At 46.3% G+C, this 22,583-nt stretch overlaps 1 protein-coding gene and 1 non-coding gene across 6 annotated transcripts in view; one reads left to right on the top strand and one right to left on the bottom strand.

Moving 5' to 3' along the window:
* Positions 1 to 2,822, bottom strand: part of Znf280d (zinc finger protein 280D) — a 111,786-nt gene extending 108,964 nt beyond the window's left edge. For 2 of the 5 annotated variants that reach the window (XM_046460803.2, XM_046460802.2), the window contains exon 1: positions 2,639 to 2,821. In XM_046460803.2, the coding sequence (XP_046316759.1) occupies positions 2,639 to 2,808 (170 nt within the window). In that variant the 5' untranslated portion in view covers positions 2,809 to 2,821. Of the gene's footprint in view, positions 1 to 2,638 lie in introns of all 5 variants that reach the window. The other 3 variants (XM_046460804.2, XM_046460806.2, XM_046460807.2) reach the window with 3 other exon arrangements.
* Positions 2,823 to 20,187: 17,365 nt separating this feature from the next.
* On the top strand, positions 20,188 to 20,289 carry LOC124104872 (U6 spliceosomal RNA). Its single transcript, XR_006855556.1, has one exon. It is a non-coding gene; the product is annotated as a U6 spliceosomal RNA (small nuclear RNA).
* Positions 20,290 to 22,583: the final 2,294 nt, after the last annotated feature.

The following is a 22,583-nucleotide window of genomic DNA, read 5'->3' on the forward strand; positions in this document are numbered from 1 at the left end:
TATTAAGTTGCTGAGGCTGGCTTTGAACTCGCAATCCTCCTGCCTCAGCTTCCTGAACCACTGGGATTACAAGAGTAGGCCACCACTCCCAGCCTGTCAAGGCTTTGATGCCAACAGGTAGTAGTAATTTCATGTTCCCTAAACTAAATAGATTAGTTCTATCCTCCAAAAATTGGCCCTTTCCTTCTTACTTAAATATCCATTCCTTCTGCAGTAATTTCATACCAAGTAGTAAGGCCAAAATAGCACCCCACACATCACTTGCTAATTGCAAAAAGAAATGCTTCAATGAAAAGACAAGTTTGTCAACATCTTACATAAAAGATCAAATTTAGGATTACTAATAGGACAAGCCTACTTAAAGAGTCTTCTTATGTTATATAAATATACTGCATAACTCATAAAATATTCTTGCCAAAAACATTAAGCCTGTATCTACTCAAGCCTTCAACCTTAACTTGAGGCTTACAAAGGTATAGAAGGAAGAATTTAAATATCATGAGGAACTACTCAGAACATAGAACATTGGCTTTTCTACAAGACTACTGACTTGTTCTCTTCAAAAGATCAATGTCATTTTTAAAAATTTAAAAGATAAAGAAAAAGAGGAAACAACTCTAAATTTAAAAAGACTAAGACAAATATAATAAAGGGTTGGGTCCTAGATTCAAAAAGTGATTAAAAATGACATTTGGAGGACTAATGAGGAATTGCAAATATACACTATGTACATATAGTTGATTTTTAGGAATTATCATCTTTCTAGAGTGTGATTACAATATTTTATTACAGTATTCAGAAAAATGGGCTTTTCTTATGAGATACATGCTGATATATGTATAGTAACTAGGGGTGAAAAGTCCTATCTGAAACCTTCTTTGAAATGTTGAGTGTGAGATAGGTAGAAAAAACAAATATGGCAAAAAAAAAGTATTGTAAAACTAGGCGGAAGGGCTGTGGCTGTGGCTCAGTGGTAGAGCATTTGCCTGGCATGTGCGAGGTCCTGGGCTGGATCCTCAGCACCACATAAAAAAATAAACGAATAAAATAAAGGTATTGAGTTAAAATAAATAAATAAATAAATGGAACACGAGTGTTCAAATGTCTTATTCCACAAGTTTTCAAAATATTTGAAAAAATAACATCACTTAAACTTTGCAAAGTTGAGGGAATTATTTTCTTAAAAGTGAGATAAAGGGCAAGTGAATAGTATTTCTTCCATTCTTTTCAGGTAAGCCTCCTTGTCTATTGCCACCACTTCATTTCAAAATGAAGGGACAGACATACTATGAGTTGTGCACTGAAAAGGAGTCAGAAGGCCTCAGTTCTATAATTGGCCCTGGCCTTACTGGCCAGGTGATCTCATTAGTCATCTCTGCGAGGCAGTTTCCTCACCTTCAAAACAGTTCTATCAACTCAGACCACCTCAAAACGCACTAGATGGAACAAACTGATATCAATGACAGAAATTCAAGATACAAATACAATGATATCTGTAGTGAAGGCAGACCATAAGAACACACAAACCTAACTTAATTTTAAAAGAAAACCAATGTCCTCTCAGGCCCATTAAGTTTCTGCATCCAGAAAGAGTGGGTTGTTGACATACTAAACCCTCAAAGCAGGACACCTTACAAATGCTAAAAGGAAACTTGAACTTTCAAACTCTTTCTCGCTTCTAATTTTATGTTTAACTGCACTTTAAAAGACGTCAAATTCTGAAGATGCACAGTACAAACCTGAAAACAACAAAGCCAAAATTTTAAGTTGGCAGAATTTCTAAAAAAGGAACAAATGTTCGCAAACAAAGAGAATCCCTTGGCCGAAGGTCTCCCGTGCTTGCAGTAGCAGGTTCACGTTGTTGGATTTTCCCTTCTAGTGTATTTCTTCTTATAAGCGTTAAAACTTGAGATGAGTTGGGAGACATTCCTTCCATCTCCTGAGCAGGATAAAACCTCAGTGTGATCACTCTTTCCGGCTCATAAAGTGAAACCTGCAAAGCTCAATTTACAAAATCGTGTATCCAACTCACTGCTCAATGGGGCCCTTCTCGTGTAGACAATAACGGGACCTCTACGGCAAGGCAGGGAAGTCCGTTTGACATGAAATGAGGGTGTGCCCATGGAACGACCGGTCACCTGGGCAAGACGGGGGCCCTGTGCCTGGAAGTTCCGAATGCCCTTCGGTTTCCTTTCCTACGACTGAAGAGCCTCGGAGTAGGCTGTGGAGTGAGAGCATGGGTCTCCGCAAAACAACCGCACAAAGGTACCAATGGCCTAAAGGAAATGGCCCTCAGAGAGAAAACCCAAAGCCAGGCTGGGGATCGGCCGGCGCAGAGGCCTGGGCAGCGAGCCCGCGCAGGCGGAGGCGAGGCGACGGCCTGCGCAGCGCCAACCTGCCGCAGCCCCGGGCAGCCGCCGCGTCGCGCGGGGATCCCTCCCCGCTCGGGGCCGGCGCAAGATGGCGGTCGGGCCGCCGCCGCGCAGCCGGTCCCCTCCCCCGCGCCCAGGGCGCTCCCGACGACCCGCGCCGGCCTGGAGACCCCCAGCTCTGCGCCCCCGGAGTGAGGCGGCGCAGGCCGCGCGGGAGGGCCTCTGCCTGCTGCAGTGCAGGGCGGGCGGGGGCGGGGGGCGCTTACCGAGAGCGGAGCGGATCGGCCTGACTGGAGCCCTGAGGAGGAGGAGAAAGAGGAGGAGGAAAAGGAGGAGCACGAAAAACTACACGGCAGCGGCCGCGGCTCCCATTGCGGAGCAGGCTGCCGAGCCGTGGGAAGGGGGTTGTTCGCGAGCAGCCGACGCGCTGCCTCATGGGTAGGCTCCGGGTCAGCCTCCGTGCGTCCGGGATCCCTGTCTTCTCGCCAACGCGGGAGGCGGGCGCCGGCATGTGCGCCGCGTCGCAGGGCCTCGGGCCACGGGGTTCGCCACGCGCCGGCCCTGAGCGAGGGCAGGGCCTGGCACTGCAGTAGGTGCTGGCGTGCGCTGGGGCCAGCCCCGGGCAGCTATCCCCACGCACCGGCTGCGCTGAATTTGCAAGCTTGCAACAATGCCTTCTGGGTCCTGCTAGGTGCACCGGGTACCTCTCCGCAGACTTGAAAAGTAAAAAGGCCACGCAAGAGGGGCGAAGAGGAACACCAGTTGAGAAACAGGAATGAAGTCAGGTTCTTTTACTGGCTGACTTTACCAAATTTACAAAAATACATATGGTTTTGCTTGAATATCCTTTAATTCTACCTGCCATATGCATATTAACACGTATTAACTTCAAAAGAAAAAAGTTAGGGCAATGCATGTATAAATATAAGAAAGCAAGATCATGCTCTCATTAACGCTTGGTAAACACTGTATTCTGATCTGTAAGAAAAGTTTTCTCTACCCATAGTCCTCACAAGGTCAATTGCAGTAGGGGTCCAGCTCTCAAGACAGACCAGGACTTGAAATCTTGCCTCTGTAAGGTCCTTGCTTAGTATCTGGATGGCCATCTTAAGTGACAGCCGCCATTTTAAGAAAAATTTCTCTTTCCCGCCCAAAGGCCTTTCTGAGAAAGGCTTGCCACTCCCTCATACCAAGCCAATCCTTAACCACCCAAATTAGGACCCACCTGGCTCTAATCCCTGAGCCTGCCCCATAAAAGTTATGCAACCCAAGCCTGTATTATCTCTCTCCATCTGTGGAAAGATGGCCTGTATTTGTCAGCTCTGACAAATAAGCTCCTGTGCCTAGTCTCCTTCTTTCATGTCTCATTCGCCTGTCTCCCAGTTCCTCACTTTCCTTTCATTGGTGCCGAAACCCAGGATCAGGTTCCCCAGTATGCCTGCTCCCCTCTTCCAGGGTCACTGAGTGTCCCTGGGCCCCAGTCCCTCATCATGGGACCAGGTCCTCCGTTCTGCCCAACACCCTCTCTGTACCCACCACCAGACATTTCAGGTAAGACCCCTGTCTGCAGTTGATCTAAACAATCTATGGATCTTGAGAAGTGACCATCAATAGTCCAACACTCCCAGGGTTACTGTGTAGTCAGGGGCACCCGCAGCCACAGCTTTCACAGCTACAGCTGATCCTTACTATTGACTGGGTCTATAGGTGGTCTTTTATTTGGGTCCTGGGTTTTGAGAAGAACTTCCAGGGGTGATTGGGAGTTGTTCTTGGTGAGACCTCTTGGCCTTCGGTTAGTCTCTATGGCTTCTGTCTTTATTATGTAGTCTTGGCCAGGCACCCAAGTGCCTCTACAGGCCCTGCCCCCAATGCTTACCCAGAGGTGGTGATGACCCCCTGAGCGTAACTGACCTCTTCATTGAGTGATACTAGAGACTGGGGGACACCCCACCTCTAAACTCACCTCCTATGTGTCACCATGGGCGGATCCTAATCCATTCTGCCTCCTGGCTCTCTCTAACCATGGACCTAAAACCATTTGTGCAATCAGATCTGGCCTCAAAATCCTTTGGAGTCTAAATGGCTGCTTAATGTCACTCTAGATCCCAATATTATCAGGTTGGGCTGTCGCTGCCCAACCCGCACCTCTGGATCCTCTATGCGAGGTGGCTGGGGTAGATGGTGTAATCCAGGTTCATGTGCCTTTCTCTTTGTCAGATCTTTCACAGATAGAAAAGCAGATTGGGTCCTATACTTAAAGCCCCACCACATATATCAAAGAGTTTCAATATCTGAGGCAATCATGTGAGCATTCAGGAAAATGGAAAGAGAAATCATACATTCAGGCTTTCTCCTCTCCATGTTCTAAGCCTTCTGTCTGCAAATCTTGCTCTTCTGTACAAGTTCTCTTAGCTCTTACCTCCCCTAAGCCTGCTTCCAAAGGGACAGAAGATCCTACCCAGGACTCCTCCTCCTTTGACCCAGCAGATGAGCCCCTGCCAAACCATAATTCTCTTTCTGATGAAGCTGCTGCAGCAACTGTCCCTCCACCCTTTTCTCCTCCTGCTAGATACTCACAGGCTGCCACTGCCCAACCAGAATCTCTGTGTCCTCTATTCGAGGTAGCTGGGGTAGATGGTGTAATCTGGGTTCACGTGCTTTTCTCTTTGTCAGATCTTTCACAGGTAGAAAAGCAGATTGGGTCCTATACTTCAAGCCCCACCACATATATCAAAGAGTTTTAATATCTGATCCAATCATGATTTGACCTTCCATGATGTCCATATGATCTTGTCTAACACCCTCTTGCCTGAGGAGCGCAGGTGAGTTTGGGAGCAAGCTAGAAATTATGCTGATGAGGTACATCAGACCTCCCCTGCCCATCCGATTGGCATTGAAGTAGTCCCTGATCAGAACCCCAACTGGGATTATAATTTGCCCAGAGGAATAATTAGTAGAAAGAAAGACAGCCCATAAGTCTATCAGTTATGAAAAGCTGCAAGTCATCCAAGATAAAAATGAAAACCCTTCAGCATTTTTTGATCACCTGACCAAGGCTTTATTACAATATACTAATCTAGACCCTGAGACTCCAGATGGGGAGACAACTACTAATGACCAACTTTTTCTCCCAGAGTTTCCCTGATATTAAGGCCAAACTAAGGTGCCCCGAGAGGGGACCCCTAACTCTCCAAGCTAAGGTTCTGGGTGTATAACAGGAGAAACAAGAAGGCCTGGAAGCAGAAATATCAGATGCTCACTCAAGCCATCCATCCGGCCTCAGCATCTGTCCCTGGTTCCATTGGCCCATGGAAGGGTCCTCCAGGACTGTCCCGAGCCTGTATTAAATGTGGTCAGACGAGTCACTGGGCTCGTACATATCCTAAGCCCTCACAAGCCTCCGGGTCCTTGTCCTAAATGCCATCAGGAGGGACACTGGGCTGTTGACTGTCCCTGAGCCTATAGCGGCCCCCAGCATCCAGCCCTTCTGATTCCCCTTTCCAACTCTTAGGACTGGCTGCAGAAGACTCACTAGGCACAGGTCCCCATCACCTGATCACTACCATCACTCCACGGGAACCCAAGGTAACTGCGGATTTCAGGTAGATCTGTCTCCTTCCTCCTAAACACTGGAGCTACATATTCAGTCCTCAAGGAGTTCTGGGGGCCTACCACTTGTTCTATGACCTCTATTGTCGGAGTGGAGGGCAAACCTTACCAGCCCTTGCAAACATCTAGCTTTGTTTGCACCTTTGGCTCTCTAGTTTTCATCCACTCCTTTTTGGTCATTCCACAGTGCTGTGTTCCCCTTATGGGAAGGAACATCCTTGCAAAGTTGGGGAGCTGTGCTTTCCTTCTCCTTTCATATACGCTTCCATCCAGACTCACCTGCTACTCCCCTTTCCTCACCCTTACATTAGGACCATCCCCTGTTTTGTCTGCCAGTGCCTTCCCATTACTGCCTTCTGAAGTGGGCTTCTAGACAAACAAGGGACCCAGAACTCTCCTACATTGTAAAGCCCTAGGTAGCAATCTCCCTGGCCAAGGCCACACTGAAGCTAACATTGAAATACAAAGGACAGGGCTGGGGATGTGGCCTAAGTGGTAGCACGCTCCCCTGGCGTGTGTGGGGCTCTGGGTTGGATTCTCAACACCACATAAAATAAAATAAACATATTGTGTCCACCTAAAACTAAAATTATATATATATATTTTAAAAAAAGATGTTGTGTCCACCGAAAACTAAAAAGTAAATATTTAAAAATTCCCTCTCTCTCTCTCAAAAAAAAAAAAGAAATAAAGAAATACAAAGGACAGACTCAGCAAGCTTGATAAGAGGCCTAAAGAAAAAAAAGAAAGAAAAAGAAAAAAAGTGTCAATTTAACTTTTCCCTTGGCTACAACACAGAAGAATGGCTTCAAAACTTTCTTTATCTCCCTGATCTCACATGCCCATTTCACCTTTAATGTGCCTGAAAAGCAGGGATTTGCTCTAGGGGTCCTCAGACACATGCTGGGGCCAACCTTTGCCCATGTGGCTTATTCATCAAAGAGTCTTGACCCTACTGTTCAGGGATGGGTCCCTTGCCTACAACATTGGCCGCAGCCTCTCTACTCATATTAATGAGTCAGAGAAACTCACCTTTGGGCCCAACTCACCATCCTGGTTCCCCATTACTTAAAGAAACTCCTCACCTACTTAAACTCCTCCCCATTAGTTAAAAAAACCCTTCACTTTTTATCTGTACAGGTTTCCCTTGTGGAAGATCCCAGTCTTACTTTCCACACGTGCTCACCTTTAAAGCCTGCTACTCTCCTCCCCATTCATCAAGACTCTTCCACCTCTTCTCCTCTTACCCATTCATGCTTTGAAACTCTGGAGGAGTTTCTTCCATCTCCCTTCCACTTACAGGAAGGCCTCTTGCTCCAGGCAACATACACTTGGTTCTCAGATGGCTCCTCCTTCCTTCAGGAGGGAGTTCCTCAGGCAGGGTATGCTATAGTCTCTCCAACATCGGTTATGAAAGCTGCTCCCCTCCCCAATAATACATCCAGTCAGCAGGCTGAACTTGTTGCCCCTTGTCAGAACCTTCACTTTGGCAAAGGGAGTCTCCCTCAATGTCTACACTGATTCTAACTATAGTTTCCACATACTTCTCTCCCATTCTGCTATTTGGAAGTGTAAGACGCTGTACCGCACTACGAATGGGAGACACCACACGGTACAGATCACCAGAGCGGTTCCACTTTATTACAAAAAACTGTGTGTTTATATAGATCTAAGGAGAGGTAGCAGGGCTGAGGTAGATAACGGGTGGCCCGTTTATTGGGAAGCTCTTCCATAAGTCAGTTCCAGAGCCCAAGAAGTTAATTCTTATTGAGGCTAAGGCTTCCCACCCGCAGGATTTGAACATTGGCGCCAGCGGGAACGTTTCGCTCCAGTGAAAGAAAAAAAGAGGAGAAAGAGGGTCGTTAGGCGCCTGGTAGTGAGCTTCAGCAATGAGTGAGCTGTTCTCTTGAAGATGTTCGGGGTTCATCGGTCATCAGAGGCTGGTAGTACCTAAGCAGAAGCTGGTTGAAAGTTTGGTTAGAGATCTTCAGTAATTGGCCCTGTAGGAAACGAAGCAGACAGGGCAGGAACAGACACATCAGGAAAAGGAGACATGTGGGCCCTAAAAGAGGCAACAGCCACGATTGGAAGTGGGCTAAAAAGAAGGTGGCAAATGGGTTTTGGTTTGGTGGACTTTTCAAAGAGGTAGCCAAGTCGGTGAGCTTGACTACATTAGTTTCCACAAGGCCCGATTCATTGATGTAGTAACAACATTCTTCCCTCAAGAAAAGATAGGTTCCACCTTTTTTGGCTGTGAGTAAGTCTATAGCTCGTCAATTTTGAAGAGTAACTTGAGCCAAGGATGTGACCTGCCTTTGTAAAGATGCTAGAGTTTCTGCCATAGAAGTGAGCGCTTGTTCAAGTTTAGAACTTAAGTCCTGTACAGCCCATAAGGAGTGTCCTAGAGCTCCACCAGAAATTCCTGCTCCCTCCCCACAGATGCAGCCAGTGAGAGACCCACCAGTATTGGAAGGAAAGCAGCCCGCTTATTCCGCACTGGGGGAGACAAGAGGGCCTGCACTTCAGCTGGGGTATAGAGAGTCAATTGTGGGACAAGCATCACCAGTATACAGGGGGTAGAGGTGTTGGTGAATAAGATAGTGAGGAGACAACCATTACACCAGAAGAATGAGCCAGGTGGTTCATAGAGGGTGAAGTTAAAAGTGATATTAGAGTGGCAAAACTTTGGGGGACACCCAAGCCCAGAAGGCAGCTCTGGGGAATCACAGTATGGTTAGACTCCTCGGGCTCCCATAATGGAGCGTCGGGTGAAAGGGTTCGGAGAGAACGGTGGGCAGATGGAGTGGAGAAATTTGAGAGGTCAGAAGCCGAGAAGTTCAAGGGAACCGCTGCAAGCAAAGGTCGAGTCAGAGAGGCGCATAAGTAGCAATCAGTTGGTGTAATGGCGGGGAGGGTTAGATTTAAGAAGGTTACAGTTTCAGTAAGTAGTCGTAGCCATGAATACTGTGGTGAACTCCTGACATTAGGCTCATATGGATCCTGTATGGAGTCTAACAACTGCTGTTCAGAATGCTTTATGTCAGTTGAGATTATAGCTACTGAGGGCTGGGAGGGTTGAAGCTCTCGGGAGATGGAGATGGAGCCACAGGGGGTGGGAGAGGATATGTCACAGTAGAAGGAAGCATTTACCCTAGAGGTCCAGCGTGGATAGTTAGGGTCAGTGATAGCCAATTGATAGCCCCCCCACCGAGATCAATCTGAAATTTCCAACGCAGGAATCCTTGATGCATGCACGTGGGTTATGAACATTGCATGACCAGTAGGGGCACCCCCCATAGGTTTCGGGCCACCATTTGCAGTAATCCTCTGTCTGATCATATAAGAAGCAAAGGTAAGGCCCAGTGGCTGTTTTTAAAAGTTCAGAATTCTGGGAGGAGAGGGGAAGGAAGATAGATGCATTACATCCTGTAGGGGCGCAATCAACCGAAGAAACTAGGCGAGTGTAATGAGTGCTGCCTTGGACATATGTCTCTCTAACCTTGAATCTCCAAGTATAAGAGGAGGAGGATGATGTCCCCGGGAGAAGGGTGATGACTGTGAAAATACCACTTAGAAGAGTATGAGTCATGGTGGAGTATGGGCAGTTACTCGAGACAGGCAAAGCTTTAGAGGATAGTTAGGATATGGAGAGCAGGAGTAAACGGGAGGTCTAGGAGGTGACACTTGAGGCTCCTCTGTGGTAGTCTTGTCATCAGCAGATGGGGCCTCCTGGTAATATGGCTTCAACCTAGAAATGTGAATCCAGGGGGTGAGACGGTTGCCTGGTAAGGAAAGTTTGGCGGCGGTGGGGGTACAGAGAATGACAGGATAGGGGCCTTCCCATTTTGGGGCAAGAGGCCCTTTCTCCTCTGGGTGTTATAATAGGCTAAACTCCCAGATGTTAAGGGAGGAGTGTTTGGAGAGGAGTCTGGGTCCAGAAGAAGCCAGTCTTGATATTTCCAGAGTTCCGAGCAGAGATGAAACAAGAGAGATAAAGACAAATCTCGTGAGAGGTCCTTGTGAAAGGACCAACCCAGGGGGTATAAGAGGTCTTCCATACATTATCTCAAAGGGAGACAGTAAAGATGGTTTCTTAGGGAGAGCTCTGATCCGAAGCAAAGCCAAGGGAAGGAGTTTGACCCAGTCTAAGTTTAATTCCATTGTTAATTTGGTAAGGACTTCCTTCAGAGTCTGATTTACCCTATCTACTTTCCCTGAAGCCTGGGGGCGATATGGACAGTGGAAATGCCACTTGAAGGAGAGGGCTTGAGAGACCTTTTGTGTGATCCTAGAAATAAACTCAGGGCCATTGTCGGATTATAGGGAAATGGGCATACCAAACCTAGGGATGATGTCTGTCAGTAAGATTGAAGCTACAGTGGAAGCCTTTTTATTGGAAGTGGGAAATGCCTCAACCCAACCAGAGAAAGTGTCCACAAAGACAAGGAGGTATTTAGTGTGTCGTACTGCAGGCATGTTAGTGAAGTCTACTTGCCAGTCAGCAGCAGAAATGTGTCCCTGGGCTTGGTGGGAGGGAAACGATTTAGGCCTTAAAGGAGTATGAGGGTTGGTCCGCGTACAGATCTGACAATTAGAGGCTATATTCTGTAGCATGGCTTTGTCAGAGGGGGTGAGGGAGAAGAAGCTCTGTAAAAAGAGGGTCAAAGACTGAGAATTGGAATGGAATAGAGTATGGAGGAACTCAAAAAGATCCTTGTTCTTACTGGAAGAAGTAGGGGCTTCAGATGGACAGTCTAAAGCGGCCATTATATGTCCCCCAGGGGGGTCATAATTGGAAGTGGTAGCAGCCATTCATGCCGCCTGGTCAGCTTTGGCGTTGCCCTCAGTGATAAGAGAGCTGTCCTTCTGATGGGACCTACAACGGACAACTCCCAACTGGGTGGGTAAGTGGGAGGCCTCTATCAAATTGGTTATAAAAGCCGAATTAGTGATCGCATTACCTTTAGTGGTAAGTAGGCCTCGCTCCTTCCATATTGCAGCATGGGATAATAGAATATGGAAGACGTATTTTGAGTCAGTATAAAGGGTGAGGGATTTGCCCTGCACAAGAAGGCAGGCATGAGTGGCTGCTACAAGTTCGGACTGCTGGTTGGTAGTTCCTGAAGGCAGAGCTTTGGCCTCTATAATCTCAGTGGCCAAAACTACGGCATACCCAGAGTAATGAGTGCTGTTCTGCCTAAAGGAACTGCCATCAGTGAACCAGATAAGGTCAGGCTTGGTGAGTGGTCCCTCAGAAATGGAAGAATGACAGGGGAGGAAATCATCCAAGGTTTCCAAGCAATTATGAGCTGGTGTGTCAGATGTGGGGGTCTGGGAGCAGTGAGGCAGAGTTCAGTGCAGAGCAGGGGAGGAACGTAATATTAGGGATTTCCAGAAAGAAAGTGAGGAGCGACAGGACTCTGGATGGAGGAAGGATTTGAAGGCCCTTATAAGCTAAAAGATCCTTCAAGTGATGTGGGGAGTGGATAGTTAAAGGGGCCCCGAAAGTCAGCTTAGAGGCTTCTTTGTGTAAAATTTGTCCAGCAGCCAGAGATCTTAAGCAAGGGGCCCACCCACGGATGGTGGGGTCTAATTGTTTGGGCAAATATGCCACAGGTGCAAATGTAGGCCCATAATTTTGACCCAAGACCCCAAGTGCTTGCCCCCCTTTTTCATGGACATATAGATGAAATGGTCTTGAAAGATCGGGAAGGTGAAGGGCGGGTGCCTTTAAGAGGAGTTGCTGAAGTCTGCGAAAGTGGTAGCGGGGGGAGGAGGCAAGAGATTCACCAGGGGGTCCCTTTGCTAGGTCATACAGGGGTTTGGCTAGAAGAGAATAATTTGGGATCCAGGCCCTAAAATAACCTGCTAATCCTAGGAATGATAGTATTTCGGCTTTCATATGAGGCACCAGAAGATTAGAGAGGAGTTGCCTCCTATCCAGTGTTATTTCCTTTTTTCCTGGTGCAAGGCAAAAACCAAGGTAGGTGACAGAAGACTGGGAAACCTGGGCCTTGTGGGGAGAAACCCTATATCCCTTATCTGCTGGGAAATTGAGAAGCTGGGCGGTGTGGGATTGAGAGTGTTCCCAAGAGGGACTACATAGAAGAAGGTCATCGACATATTGAAGGAGAGTAGAGTCAGGGCAGGTGGGGTGAAAGGATGTGAGGTCCTGGGCAAGAACCTGGCCAAAGAGATGGGGACTGTCCCTGAATCCCTGCGGGAGGACGGTCCAGGTAAACTGACGAGAATGGCAGGTGTGAGGGTCAGTCCATGTAAAAGCAAAGATATCCTGAGATTCTGAGGACAAGGGAATAGAAAAGAAGGCATCTTTTAAATCTAGGACCGAGAAGTGGGTGGTAGTAGCAGGGATCTGAGAGAGGAGGGTGTAGGGGTTGGGCACTAGTGGGTGGATGGGGACCATAGAGGAGTTGATGAGGCGAAGGTCTTGAACCAGCCTGTAGGACCCATTAGGTTTCTTAACTGCCAGAATGGGGGTGTTGAAAGGAGAGTGTGTAGGCCTAAGACACCCCTTCCGTAATAAATCCTGGATGATGGGTTCTAATCCGAGGAGGGGTGTGGTTGTGAGTGGATATTTTGGTTGACTAATATATCTTGAAGGGTCCTGTAAGACAATATGAATAGGACTGCATTTAGCCATAGAGGGTGTAGTTGTGTCCCAAACCTCAGGATTAACTGGTTTAGATAGTCGTGGGAGAGTGCATGATGGAGAGTGCATGATGTAGGAACATCATGAGGAAATGAGAGGCGGGGGAGGTGTGGGATGATATGTGAATGGTGACCTTCAATAATGAGAGTATGTCCATTCCCAGAAGTGGAATGGGGCAATGGCTCATAACGAGAAAGGAGTGTGTGAAGGACAAAAGGGATCCCTGCATATAACATGATAAGGGGGGTGTTTTTCGAGGGAAAATCTGTTTAGCTCCTATCCCGACAATAGGAGTTTTTGAGGGTGTGGGAGGACCCCAATACTCCCTCAAGACTGAAAATGTGGCACCAGTGTCTAAGAGGAAGGTTATGAAGTGTCCATCCACTAGAAATGTGACCCTAGGCTCTTGCTTCTTGATGGTAATAGTCGGGAGGGAAGGCCCAGGGCTCTGTCAATCCTCCTCTGCCAAGCCCAGGAGAGGCTGGGGTTGTGGGGTGGCTGACCAACCTCCCCTCCAGGTTGTTGGGCAGTCTACCCCCCAGTGTCCCCTTTGGTGGCATTTTGGGCAGGGGGTGGAAGGTATCCTTGGCGAAGGACAATCCCTGGCCCAATGTCCCTCCTTACCACATTTGAAGCAAGCTCCAGGGGGTGTCTTATTGGGACAGTGTGGTGATGACTTTCTCTGAATGACCTGGGCCAACATTTGGAATTTGGCGTTTTCAGCCCTCTGCCTACGACATTCACTTTCATCCTCTCTACTATGGAACACCTTGAAAGTGACAGCGAGGATTTTGGTCTGAGGAGCAGCAGGGCCCTGTTCAAGCTTCTTAAGTTTGGCTTTAATGTCAGGGTAGCTTTGGGCCAGGAAATATGTCATTAAGACATGACGGCCATCAGGGCTTTCTGGGTCGAGGTTTGTGTGCTGCTGGAGGGCCTTGGTTAGTCTATCCAGGAATTCTGAAGGTGTTTCTTCCTTCTTTTGAATGACCTCCTGCACCTTTTGAAAATTAACGGCCTTGCCGGTGGCCTTTTTTAGGCCTGCCAAGAGGCAGGATGCAAAAAGGTCACAAGACTGTAAGTCTCCAGGGGTATTGTAATCCCATAGAGGATCCTGCTCTGGGACAGCATGAGGGCCCGTGGGGTGGTTGGGATTGGTCCTATGATTTTCATCAGCATGGGCTTGGGCTAGTTCCCAGACCTGTCGCCTTTCCTCAGGGAGAAGAGTATTGGCCAGGAGCATGTAGATGTCATGATGGGTAAGGCTGTATGCCTGCAGGACCCACTGGAACTCCTGAATGTAAGTGGTGGGATCAGTGGTGAATGAGCCTAACTTCCTCTCTAACTGAGTAATGTCCGACATGGAGAAAGGCATATGTACTCTAATAACACCCTCAGGACCAGCTACCTCAAGAAGGGGTGCAATTGTCAAGGGAGTAGGAGGGGGTCCCTTAGACCTGGTGACAGGAGGACTGAAAGAGGCAGTCGGAGGCAGACAGGAAGGAGAGGGAGGGGAAGGGGATGTCTCAGCGGAGGAGGAGGTGGGACCGGCGGAAGAGAGCCGGGGGGAGGGGGATGAAACGGAAGGCTGAGGATTGGTGGAATCAGGCGGAAGAAGCGGAGGGTGTAGCGGGAGAGGAGGGGCGGAAGGGGCTGGGGGATAAGGTGGAGGTTCACCTGCTGGGTCAAATGAGGAAGAATCTGCAGAGCCAGGGCAAGAAGTAGGGGAAAGGAGGGGTTTACAAGCAAGGAGGACCTGAGAGGGAGAGCAGGAAGTGCAGAGGGTGGGGTGTTGGGTGAGAAGGCTAAAACCTTCAACGTATGGGACCTCTCTCCATTTTTTTAGGCACAGGCAGTAGTTAAGAAGATCCCGAAGAGGGTTTGGATCTAACGAGCCTTCTGGAGGCCAATGATTGTCATTATCTAACGGATATGCGGGCCAATCTTGGGTACAGAATCTGATAAGAATTTTGGGCTTGAGATCCGGGGAAAGAGAGAAAGTAGCCAAATTCTTAAGGAGACACTTGAGTGGTGAGTTTTCGGGTATAGACAAGGAGGCAACCATAGTTAAAGAGTGGAGAAAAATAATTAACCCGGGCCGTAGGGGCTTCCTGGAAGCATAGAGCAGATGGAGGGTCACATGGGCATCCCCGAAGTGACCAGTCCACTGTGAGTAGGCACAGAGGGCATAGCTCGGTTGTCACCGACGAAGTGCAGTCTGTGTGACCCTGTAAGGTCGAGGCCGCAGGCAACCTGACATCAGGAAAATTTTTCCCCCGGAACAAGAGAGAGTCAAGGAAGGAAGGGACAGAACCCCAGAAGAACGCAGCTCCGGGCCGGAAGTTCAGCTCCGGGCTGAACAGAGCTCCAGCAGGGCACAGCTCCGGCGGGACGCAGCTTCCGCGGAGGAGGAAGAAACCAGGGAGCCTCTCTCACGTAAACCCAGAAGCCTCATGCCCCAAAGGGAAGCGGGACGCCAGAGGGTCCACTGCGACCAGTGAAGGTCTTAGTTGGGTGCATTCCCTCCTCCCTACTGGGCGTCAGGAGCGAGCCGGATGATCACGGTCGCGTCCCCTGCTGGCAGCCCGAAGGGAGTTGGTGAGCCAGTGTGGGGGGGAATTTACCTAAACCCGATCAGTGGTGAGTGCAGGGAACCAGCGCCCAAAAAGACAGACAAGGGCGAAATGTGTCGTTGGTGACAGCGGTGGTGGAGACGGGGCTCGGTTTTTTCGAGCACACTGTCTCCTGGGTTTTCGGCACCACTGCCAGACGCCGCACCGCACTGTGATTGGGAGACACCACACGATACAGATCACCAGAAAGGTTCCACTTTATTATAAAAGGCTGTGTGTTTATATAGATCTAAGGACAGGTAGCAGGGCTGAGGTAGATAACAGGTTGCCCGTTTATTGGCAAGCTCTTCCATATGTCAGTTCCTGAGCCCAAGAAGTTAATTCTTATTGGGGCTAGGCTTCCCATCTGCAGGATTTGAACATTGGCGCCGGCAGGAACGTTTCGTGCCAGTGAAAGAAAAAAAGAGGAGAAAGAGGGTCGTTAGGTGCCATGTTGGGGTTTTTCTCTGGGGTGCTGCTGCTGTTATATGTTTTCCCAACAGGAAGGAGCATGGATTCCTTACCACCAAGGGAACTTCAATTACTAATGCACCCTCTATCTCCGATCTCCTTCAAGCCTCAAAGTTTCCCACTGCCATTGGAACTGAAAGATGGCAGCTAAGTAACACCTTCCCCAGTGGGCACTTCCTTTCCTGACCTCTCTCCTTGTCATAGGCCTTTTGCTAATGCTTGCCCCCTGCATCATTAGATTTATTCAAGACCAGATTCAAAGGGTCTCTAACCAAATCATGAATCAGCTTCTGTTACAGGACTTCCAACCCCTCACCAAAGTGGGTTGTCTGGAGTCAGCATCGCCTGGCACCTCCTGACCATCACCATTGCCTCAATGACACATCACATTCCTAACAAGGGTCCAGATACTGCCTCTTCTCAGCAGGAAGAAGTTACAGAAGATTGATCTACGCCCCTGTCCCTTAAGGGGCCCAAAAACAAACAAACAAAAAAAGGTGGTGGGGTGGAATGTAAAGTCCTTGCTTGGCATATGGACAGTCATCTTAAGGGACAGCCACCATTTTAAGAAAAATTTCACTTTCCCACTCAAGGGCCTTTCTGAGAAAGGCTCACCACTCCCTCATACCAACCCCAATCTTCACTACCCAAATTAGGACCTGCCTGGCTCTATTCCCTGAGCCTGCCCCATAAATGTCATGGAACACAATCCTGTATTGCTTCTCTCCGTCTATGGATAGATCACCTTTAGTTGTTAGTTCTGAAAAATAAACTCCCATGTGTATCTCTGCCTGGTCTCCTTTTCATTTCTCGTGCGCTCATCTCCTGGTTCCTCACTTTTCTTTCAGCCTCTAAGAATTTTTTTTTTTTTAAACTGGGGCTTGAACCCAGGGCCATTTTAACACAGAGCTACATCCCAAGTCCTTTTTATTTTGAGACAGGGTCCCACTGAGACAAGAACTTGGTGATCCTCCTGCCTCAGCTTCCTGAATTGCAAGGATTACAGGATTTTGCCAAAACCGCCCAGATCTTTAACACACAGGCCTTTCTAATTCTGGCCTCCTGTATGAATGGTTTCTTATTTCTCATCCAAATGGTCCAGCTTTACTCAGGTGTTTATCTTTCCTGTAGCCTCCATATTGATTATCTTTCCAGATTAATCTTTCCCAAATACCACATGGATCATTCTTAGGGACCTGGCATAGATGCAGATGTCCAAGAGAAAAATAATTTCTCCTCAACTTTCTTCAAGTTTGTTGTTGTGATAGACCCCTGTAACAAGACAGATTAACAGCAGAAAAACAAGTTTATTAATGCCTGCAGTGCACCTCCCGTAGGAGAAACCTTGATGAAAGGTAATTCAAGGCAATGGCTTAGAACTCTAGCTCTTATAACATCTTTAACAAAGGACAAAAATTTATAGGAAAATGACAGGACAGTGGGTAACAGTTTCAAGTTTCCAAATGTGGGAACTGGGAAGGTAAATATATAGGTGAGACTAATGGATTCAGTTTTATTTGTAGATTCCTCTAATTCATTCAGAGCTGTCCCCTGTAAAGGAGAATTTATATCCCGTCTTTAGGTAGGAAAAGAGAAGGATAGAAAAAGGTCTTCTTCTATCTGCTGCTTGTTAATTACCTTTAGCTCAAATATATGTCAAGGGGGCATATTTTGCATTGACACCTTCTGGGCTGCCTCCGCCCATAGGTAGCTGTGACCTACTCTTGGCCCCACATACTCTTCCTAGCTTTCCCTTTCCTGCTGGTCCTGAAAATTAGCCTTCCAGGGAGAGACCAAGACATAATCAAAAAAAATAAACGTGGAAAGTAAAATTCCCAAATCTTTATTTATTTTTATTTATTAGTTTTAGATACATGAGAGTAGAGTATATTCCGACATACATACATGGAGTATAACTTAATCTAATTAGGATCCCATTCTTGTGGTTGTACATAATGTGGCATTTTACTGGAGGTAGATTCATATATGAATATAGGAAAGTTAGGTACTGTTCCTTCTACCATCTTTTCTATTCCCATCTCCCCTCCCTTCCTTTCAGTCCCTTTGTCTAATCCACTGAACTTCTATTCTCACCCACCACCACCCCCTTATTGTGTGTTAGCATCTACATATCAGAGAAAATATTTGGCATTTGGTTTCCCCAAATCTTTAAGTATTCTTAGTTTATCATTTTTTCAAATGTAGTTCATACAGGTTAGCAAAGCATTTTATAGTATGAAAATGAAGTTAAGATTCCATTCTGGGGATGAGGATATAGCTCAGTTGGTAGAGTGCTTGCCTTGCACGCACAAGGCCATGGGTTCAATCCCCAGAACAACAACAACAACAAAGATTTCACTCTGTATTCTAGAGAGGGGTCCTCGGTTTGTAGAAACAAAAACTTAAATGTTACCAGCATCCTTCCCCAAAACTGAATTAAATTTGAGGGAGTGATTCATGCCAACTAAATTTTAACTAGAGACTGACAGAAACCAAGATTCTAATTTTTTCTTTTTAAAATATTTCTATTCAAAAGGAGTATTTAAATGAGAAGCTGAATTACAAAGGATATCTGATGAAAATTGGATCAGTACACAGAAAGTCATTTAGATGATTTTAACTATACCATCCTTAAAACTCTTCCATTGGTTTCTAGAATACCCCTCTTTTGGTTCTCTTATTTACTGTCCACATTCCCACTGTTTTTCAAGGTCTTCTCTTCCTCTAATGAATAGTATTGTCAGATCCTTTTACATGTTGTCCATCACTCTGGGTGTCCTCAGTACTCACTCCATACTCTTCCCTGACCGATGTGATACAGGAAATTTTTCCAGCTTCCGTTCCACAATTCCTTCATTGTTCATATATGTGATTTGGATGGAATTAATTCATACCTCCCACAACAGGTCCACAAATGGTCCAAATGACCTATAACTCTCGGAATTACCCTCAATCAGAGTTACCCTGAACCAATTTTTGTTTCAGAGGCCAATCAGAGGGAAGCTATCATTGTTGTTATATTACAGGGAAAAGAGAAACTTTTCCTCTGTATAGTGTGGTGTTGGAATGTGAATACCAGAAGAGCTACAATCATCTTTTTTTTTTCTTTGCTATTAAGGAAAACCAACTGAGAATAAAGCTAACACATGGGGCAGGGAGAGTTGGGACAATTTGTGGCAGGAAAAGGAAGCCAATTCCTGACAGCATCATAACCTTCCAAATCAAATTCAGCCTGAACCCCATGCTACTTCTAGACTTCTCTGAAATAAATAAATAAATCCCCTTTGGTATTTAGGCTGAGAAGCTATGATGCCCTGACAACTTTTTTGAGCTGAATGCATTTATGTACCTAATAGCAGAGCTTTCCAAAAGAAGGAGAAAAAAAAGAAAAAGAAAACTCAATTGTTAGAAATCCCCTCCAGGGAGCAATCATAGAAGCTTGACTCTTAACATCAGTGACTATGAGAATTGTTACCATCCTTAAATAGACATTGTCAAAAAACTATCATATTGCCCATGTATTCTCTGAAGGGCCATTTTGTCTTTTCTAAATATTATTTGTTTTCCTATAAATGACCTTTCCGCTTCTTCTTCCAACACCCACCTTCCAAAATTTCATTTGTTTTCTTATGAGTGCTCTTCTCTCCCACACTTTCATGGGAATATATAAGGCCCCAAACCTAACCACCCCCTGGAGTCACATTTCTTTGTGAACTCACAAACATCAGAATCTGCTGTCTTTTCTGTTTATTACATAGGCACTCAAATCATTGAGCCCACAAAGTCAACTTGAGTTGGGTTTCCTGTTACCTGTAACTGAAAAGTACCCTCACTATTAAGAGAGACAATGATACATATTTACCATCTTCGCATCTAGCAAACCCCTATTTTCTGACTTTCTTACCTCAAAGCAAGCTGTATTACTGTTTCTGACCAGTGCAATGTAGACAGAAGCTCTGATTGCCAAACATAATGGTGACTCTTAACACCAACAGTGATGTTATAGTTTCTGTTTGTCTTTCACACGTCAGCCAGATCAAGAACTCTAAAATTCTAAGGAATGGCAGCCACATCAAAGGAAGGATCTGTAGTCTTTTAATGATTGCATGGAGCACATCACCATATTGATCTTCATTTGACTGATTAGGACAAAAAAATAAACCTTTTTCGGTTATGACACTAAGAATTTAAGTTTGTTACAGTAGCTACAATTACGAACCCCGATTAATAATGGAAGTGGTAGCCTACCATAATAAAAACCAGACAACAACAAAATGTGGCATTAGCTTGGCACAACAGTTATGGGGGAAATGAGGAAACAGATATAGCAGACTGAACAACTAAAGATTCATTTTAGGCAGTGACTAAACTGTTGCTTACAGTACCTCAGAAGACAGATCACTATCTACATAATAGCTGTAAGGGAAGAGTTCTGTAAACAATAGTAGACAGTGGTGCTTGCTTCAGCAAAACATATATTAAAATCAGAATGATACAGAGATTAGCATGGCCCCTGTACAAAGATAACACATAAATTCTTGAAGCATTTCATATTTTTGGAAGAATTAATACTGTTGAAATGTCCATATGTTATGGGCTGATTTGAAAATTAGCCCAGACTTACCCCCACTTTATTCAGATATCCACATTTTATGAAATTGGCTCTCCTGCTGGGAGCCATCCGTGAACTGTGCATGTACTAAAGCAATGTTGAAACCATTAGGCAGGAAAGCCTGGTATCAGGAACTCCCAGCGGGAACCTCACTAGTTTTGAGAATTCCTGGTTCAAGTGGTGTCCTGCTTAGCTCCTGCTCAAGTTCTAGCATAGTTACAGAGATGGGAATGACCTGCTGGAGCCACACAGCCTCCCAGAGATGGGTGTGGTTTGCCAAAATGCCAATCAACCTGTTTGTTGCAAGACCCTGCCACAAGGAGAAGCAACCAAGACTCCTCCTGCTGAAAGCTTATCCCTGCCTTTGATGTACTCCCCCTTAAATAAAGAATTGGAGGCTTTTTTTCAGTTGTTCTATTTCAGCTCCCATCAGGCCTGGAAGACCCACCAGACACTCCTCTATGAATCTAATTTCTGGCTCTGTCTTTATTTCTTACTGATTATTTCAGACTTTTTATTTCCCAGGGGGCTCACACCTCCTGAGCAGGAATCTGCCCTGCTAGGGTGCTGGTCACCTCTCCATATCCCCCTACCTTGTGAGCCCACTTGCATAGAAGCTAACACCTCCACCTGACCCGCCACTTGCACCCTGACCACATATCCTTGCTCTATGGGACTAATGCAAGATTGTTTTTCTGAAAATGTAACTTATGAAATATGACTATATGACTCTTGTTTTATAACTTTCTATTTGTAAAAAATGTAGCTTATAATTATGATTGCTCCTCCTGCCTTTCCCCTGTGGCTTTAGGCCTTATAAGCATGTTCCTGCCCCAAATCTGGGTCTTGCAAAACTGCTTGGTTCTCTGCATTCTTGGCCCCAGCCAGAAATAAAGCTTTTGTCTTTACCTTCAAAGGACCGGAAGATCTCTCTGGGGGCCAGCATCTTGCCAGGGAACTCTTGCCTGCTCAGAAGGATAAGCCTCCTAAGAATTTAAAGTCAGAAGTTAACTAGTGAAGAACAAAAGACAGAGTCAAAATTAATTTTAAATTAGGATGGAGTACTCATACGTTCAGCCCACACAAGAGCTGGAGCTGGACAATTAGAAAATGGCTCCCGTGGTTTATTTAAGGAGGTATATCAAAGGCAGGGATAAGGTTTCAGGGGTGGAGTCCTGTTTCATGGTGTGTTGCAGTCAGCATGTTGATTCGCATTTTGGCAGGTCACACCCATCTCAGAGAGGCTGTGTCGCTACAGCAGGTCGCCTCATCTCTGGTGCTGTGTGAGACCAGGCAGAGTGAAATAGAAATTCACATGTATTTGGGTGATCTTACCCAGTGGGACTGCCATGGAAGTCCCCAAACACCAGCTGTTTCTATTCACTAGGCCGTGATGTTGATGTAGTCCACACACAGCCCATGGATGGCTCTTGACACAGAGAAATATTTGGAAATTTGGGAATAGCACCTTAACATTTTGGAGGACCCAGTGAGATACCTTCTGGATTCCAGGCTGTGGCTCTCAGACACCCAGGATTCTCACCCCACAAACACAGAGAGGGACGCCCTCCCCTCTGGCTGGGGGAGCTCGCTGTTTTGCCAGGGATTGGATCCTACGTTGTAACCAATTCAAGCCCAGCCATGAGGGAGGACAAAAGGAGCTACATGTGCTTAAAGTTACCTTATTTGTTCTTTCTATATGTTTTAAATGTAAAGCCTAAAGGTATATCAACTAGATTGATTATAAAGCCTTAAGGTATATCGACTAGATTGATGGTAAATCCTCTGTGGTGTTTCATCTAGAATGAATGTAAAGCCCAGAGGTGTGTCAATTAGGTTGACTGGAAATCCTTAGAGATGTTTCAACTAGTTTGATTGTAATATCCTGTAGGTATTTCAATTAGCAAGATGTCTGATTAGGCACCGGGCTTGGCTCACACCCTTTGATAAACAGGCTGTAACGATGGTCTGGAGACTGGGAAGGGAGGAGGGAGTGTCTGTTTTTTGTGGACAATTGTCTTTTTTTGACCATGTGTGCTTGTCTAGTGGTCTCTAAAGTTATTCACTGATGCCCCAACAAGAAAACCTTCTCTCCCTGCCAGCTCAGACCCATCAGCGTCTCACGGACTCACTGCCCCTGGATCCACAAACTCACTATCTCATTAATTTTTGTCTCTCAGTTTCCTTCTATTTCTGCATGTTGTTCTAACCCTTAGCCTTACTGTGGGATCTAACCTGTC

The sequence above is a fragment of the Marmota monax genome, unplaced genomic scaffold (assembly GCF_021218885.2).
Source record: "Marmota monax isolate L192 unplaced genomic scaffold, Marmota_monax_Labrador192_F-V1.1 WCK01_AAM20220418_F8-fsc00001, whole genome shotgun sequence".
Taxonomy (NCBI): Eukaryota; Metazoa; Chordata; class Mammalia; order Rodentia; family Sciuridae; genus Marmota; species Marmota monax.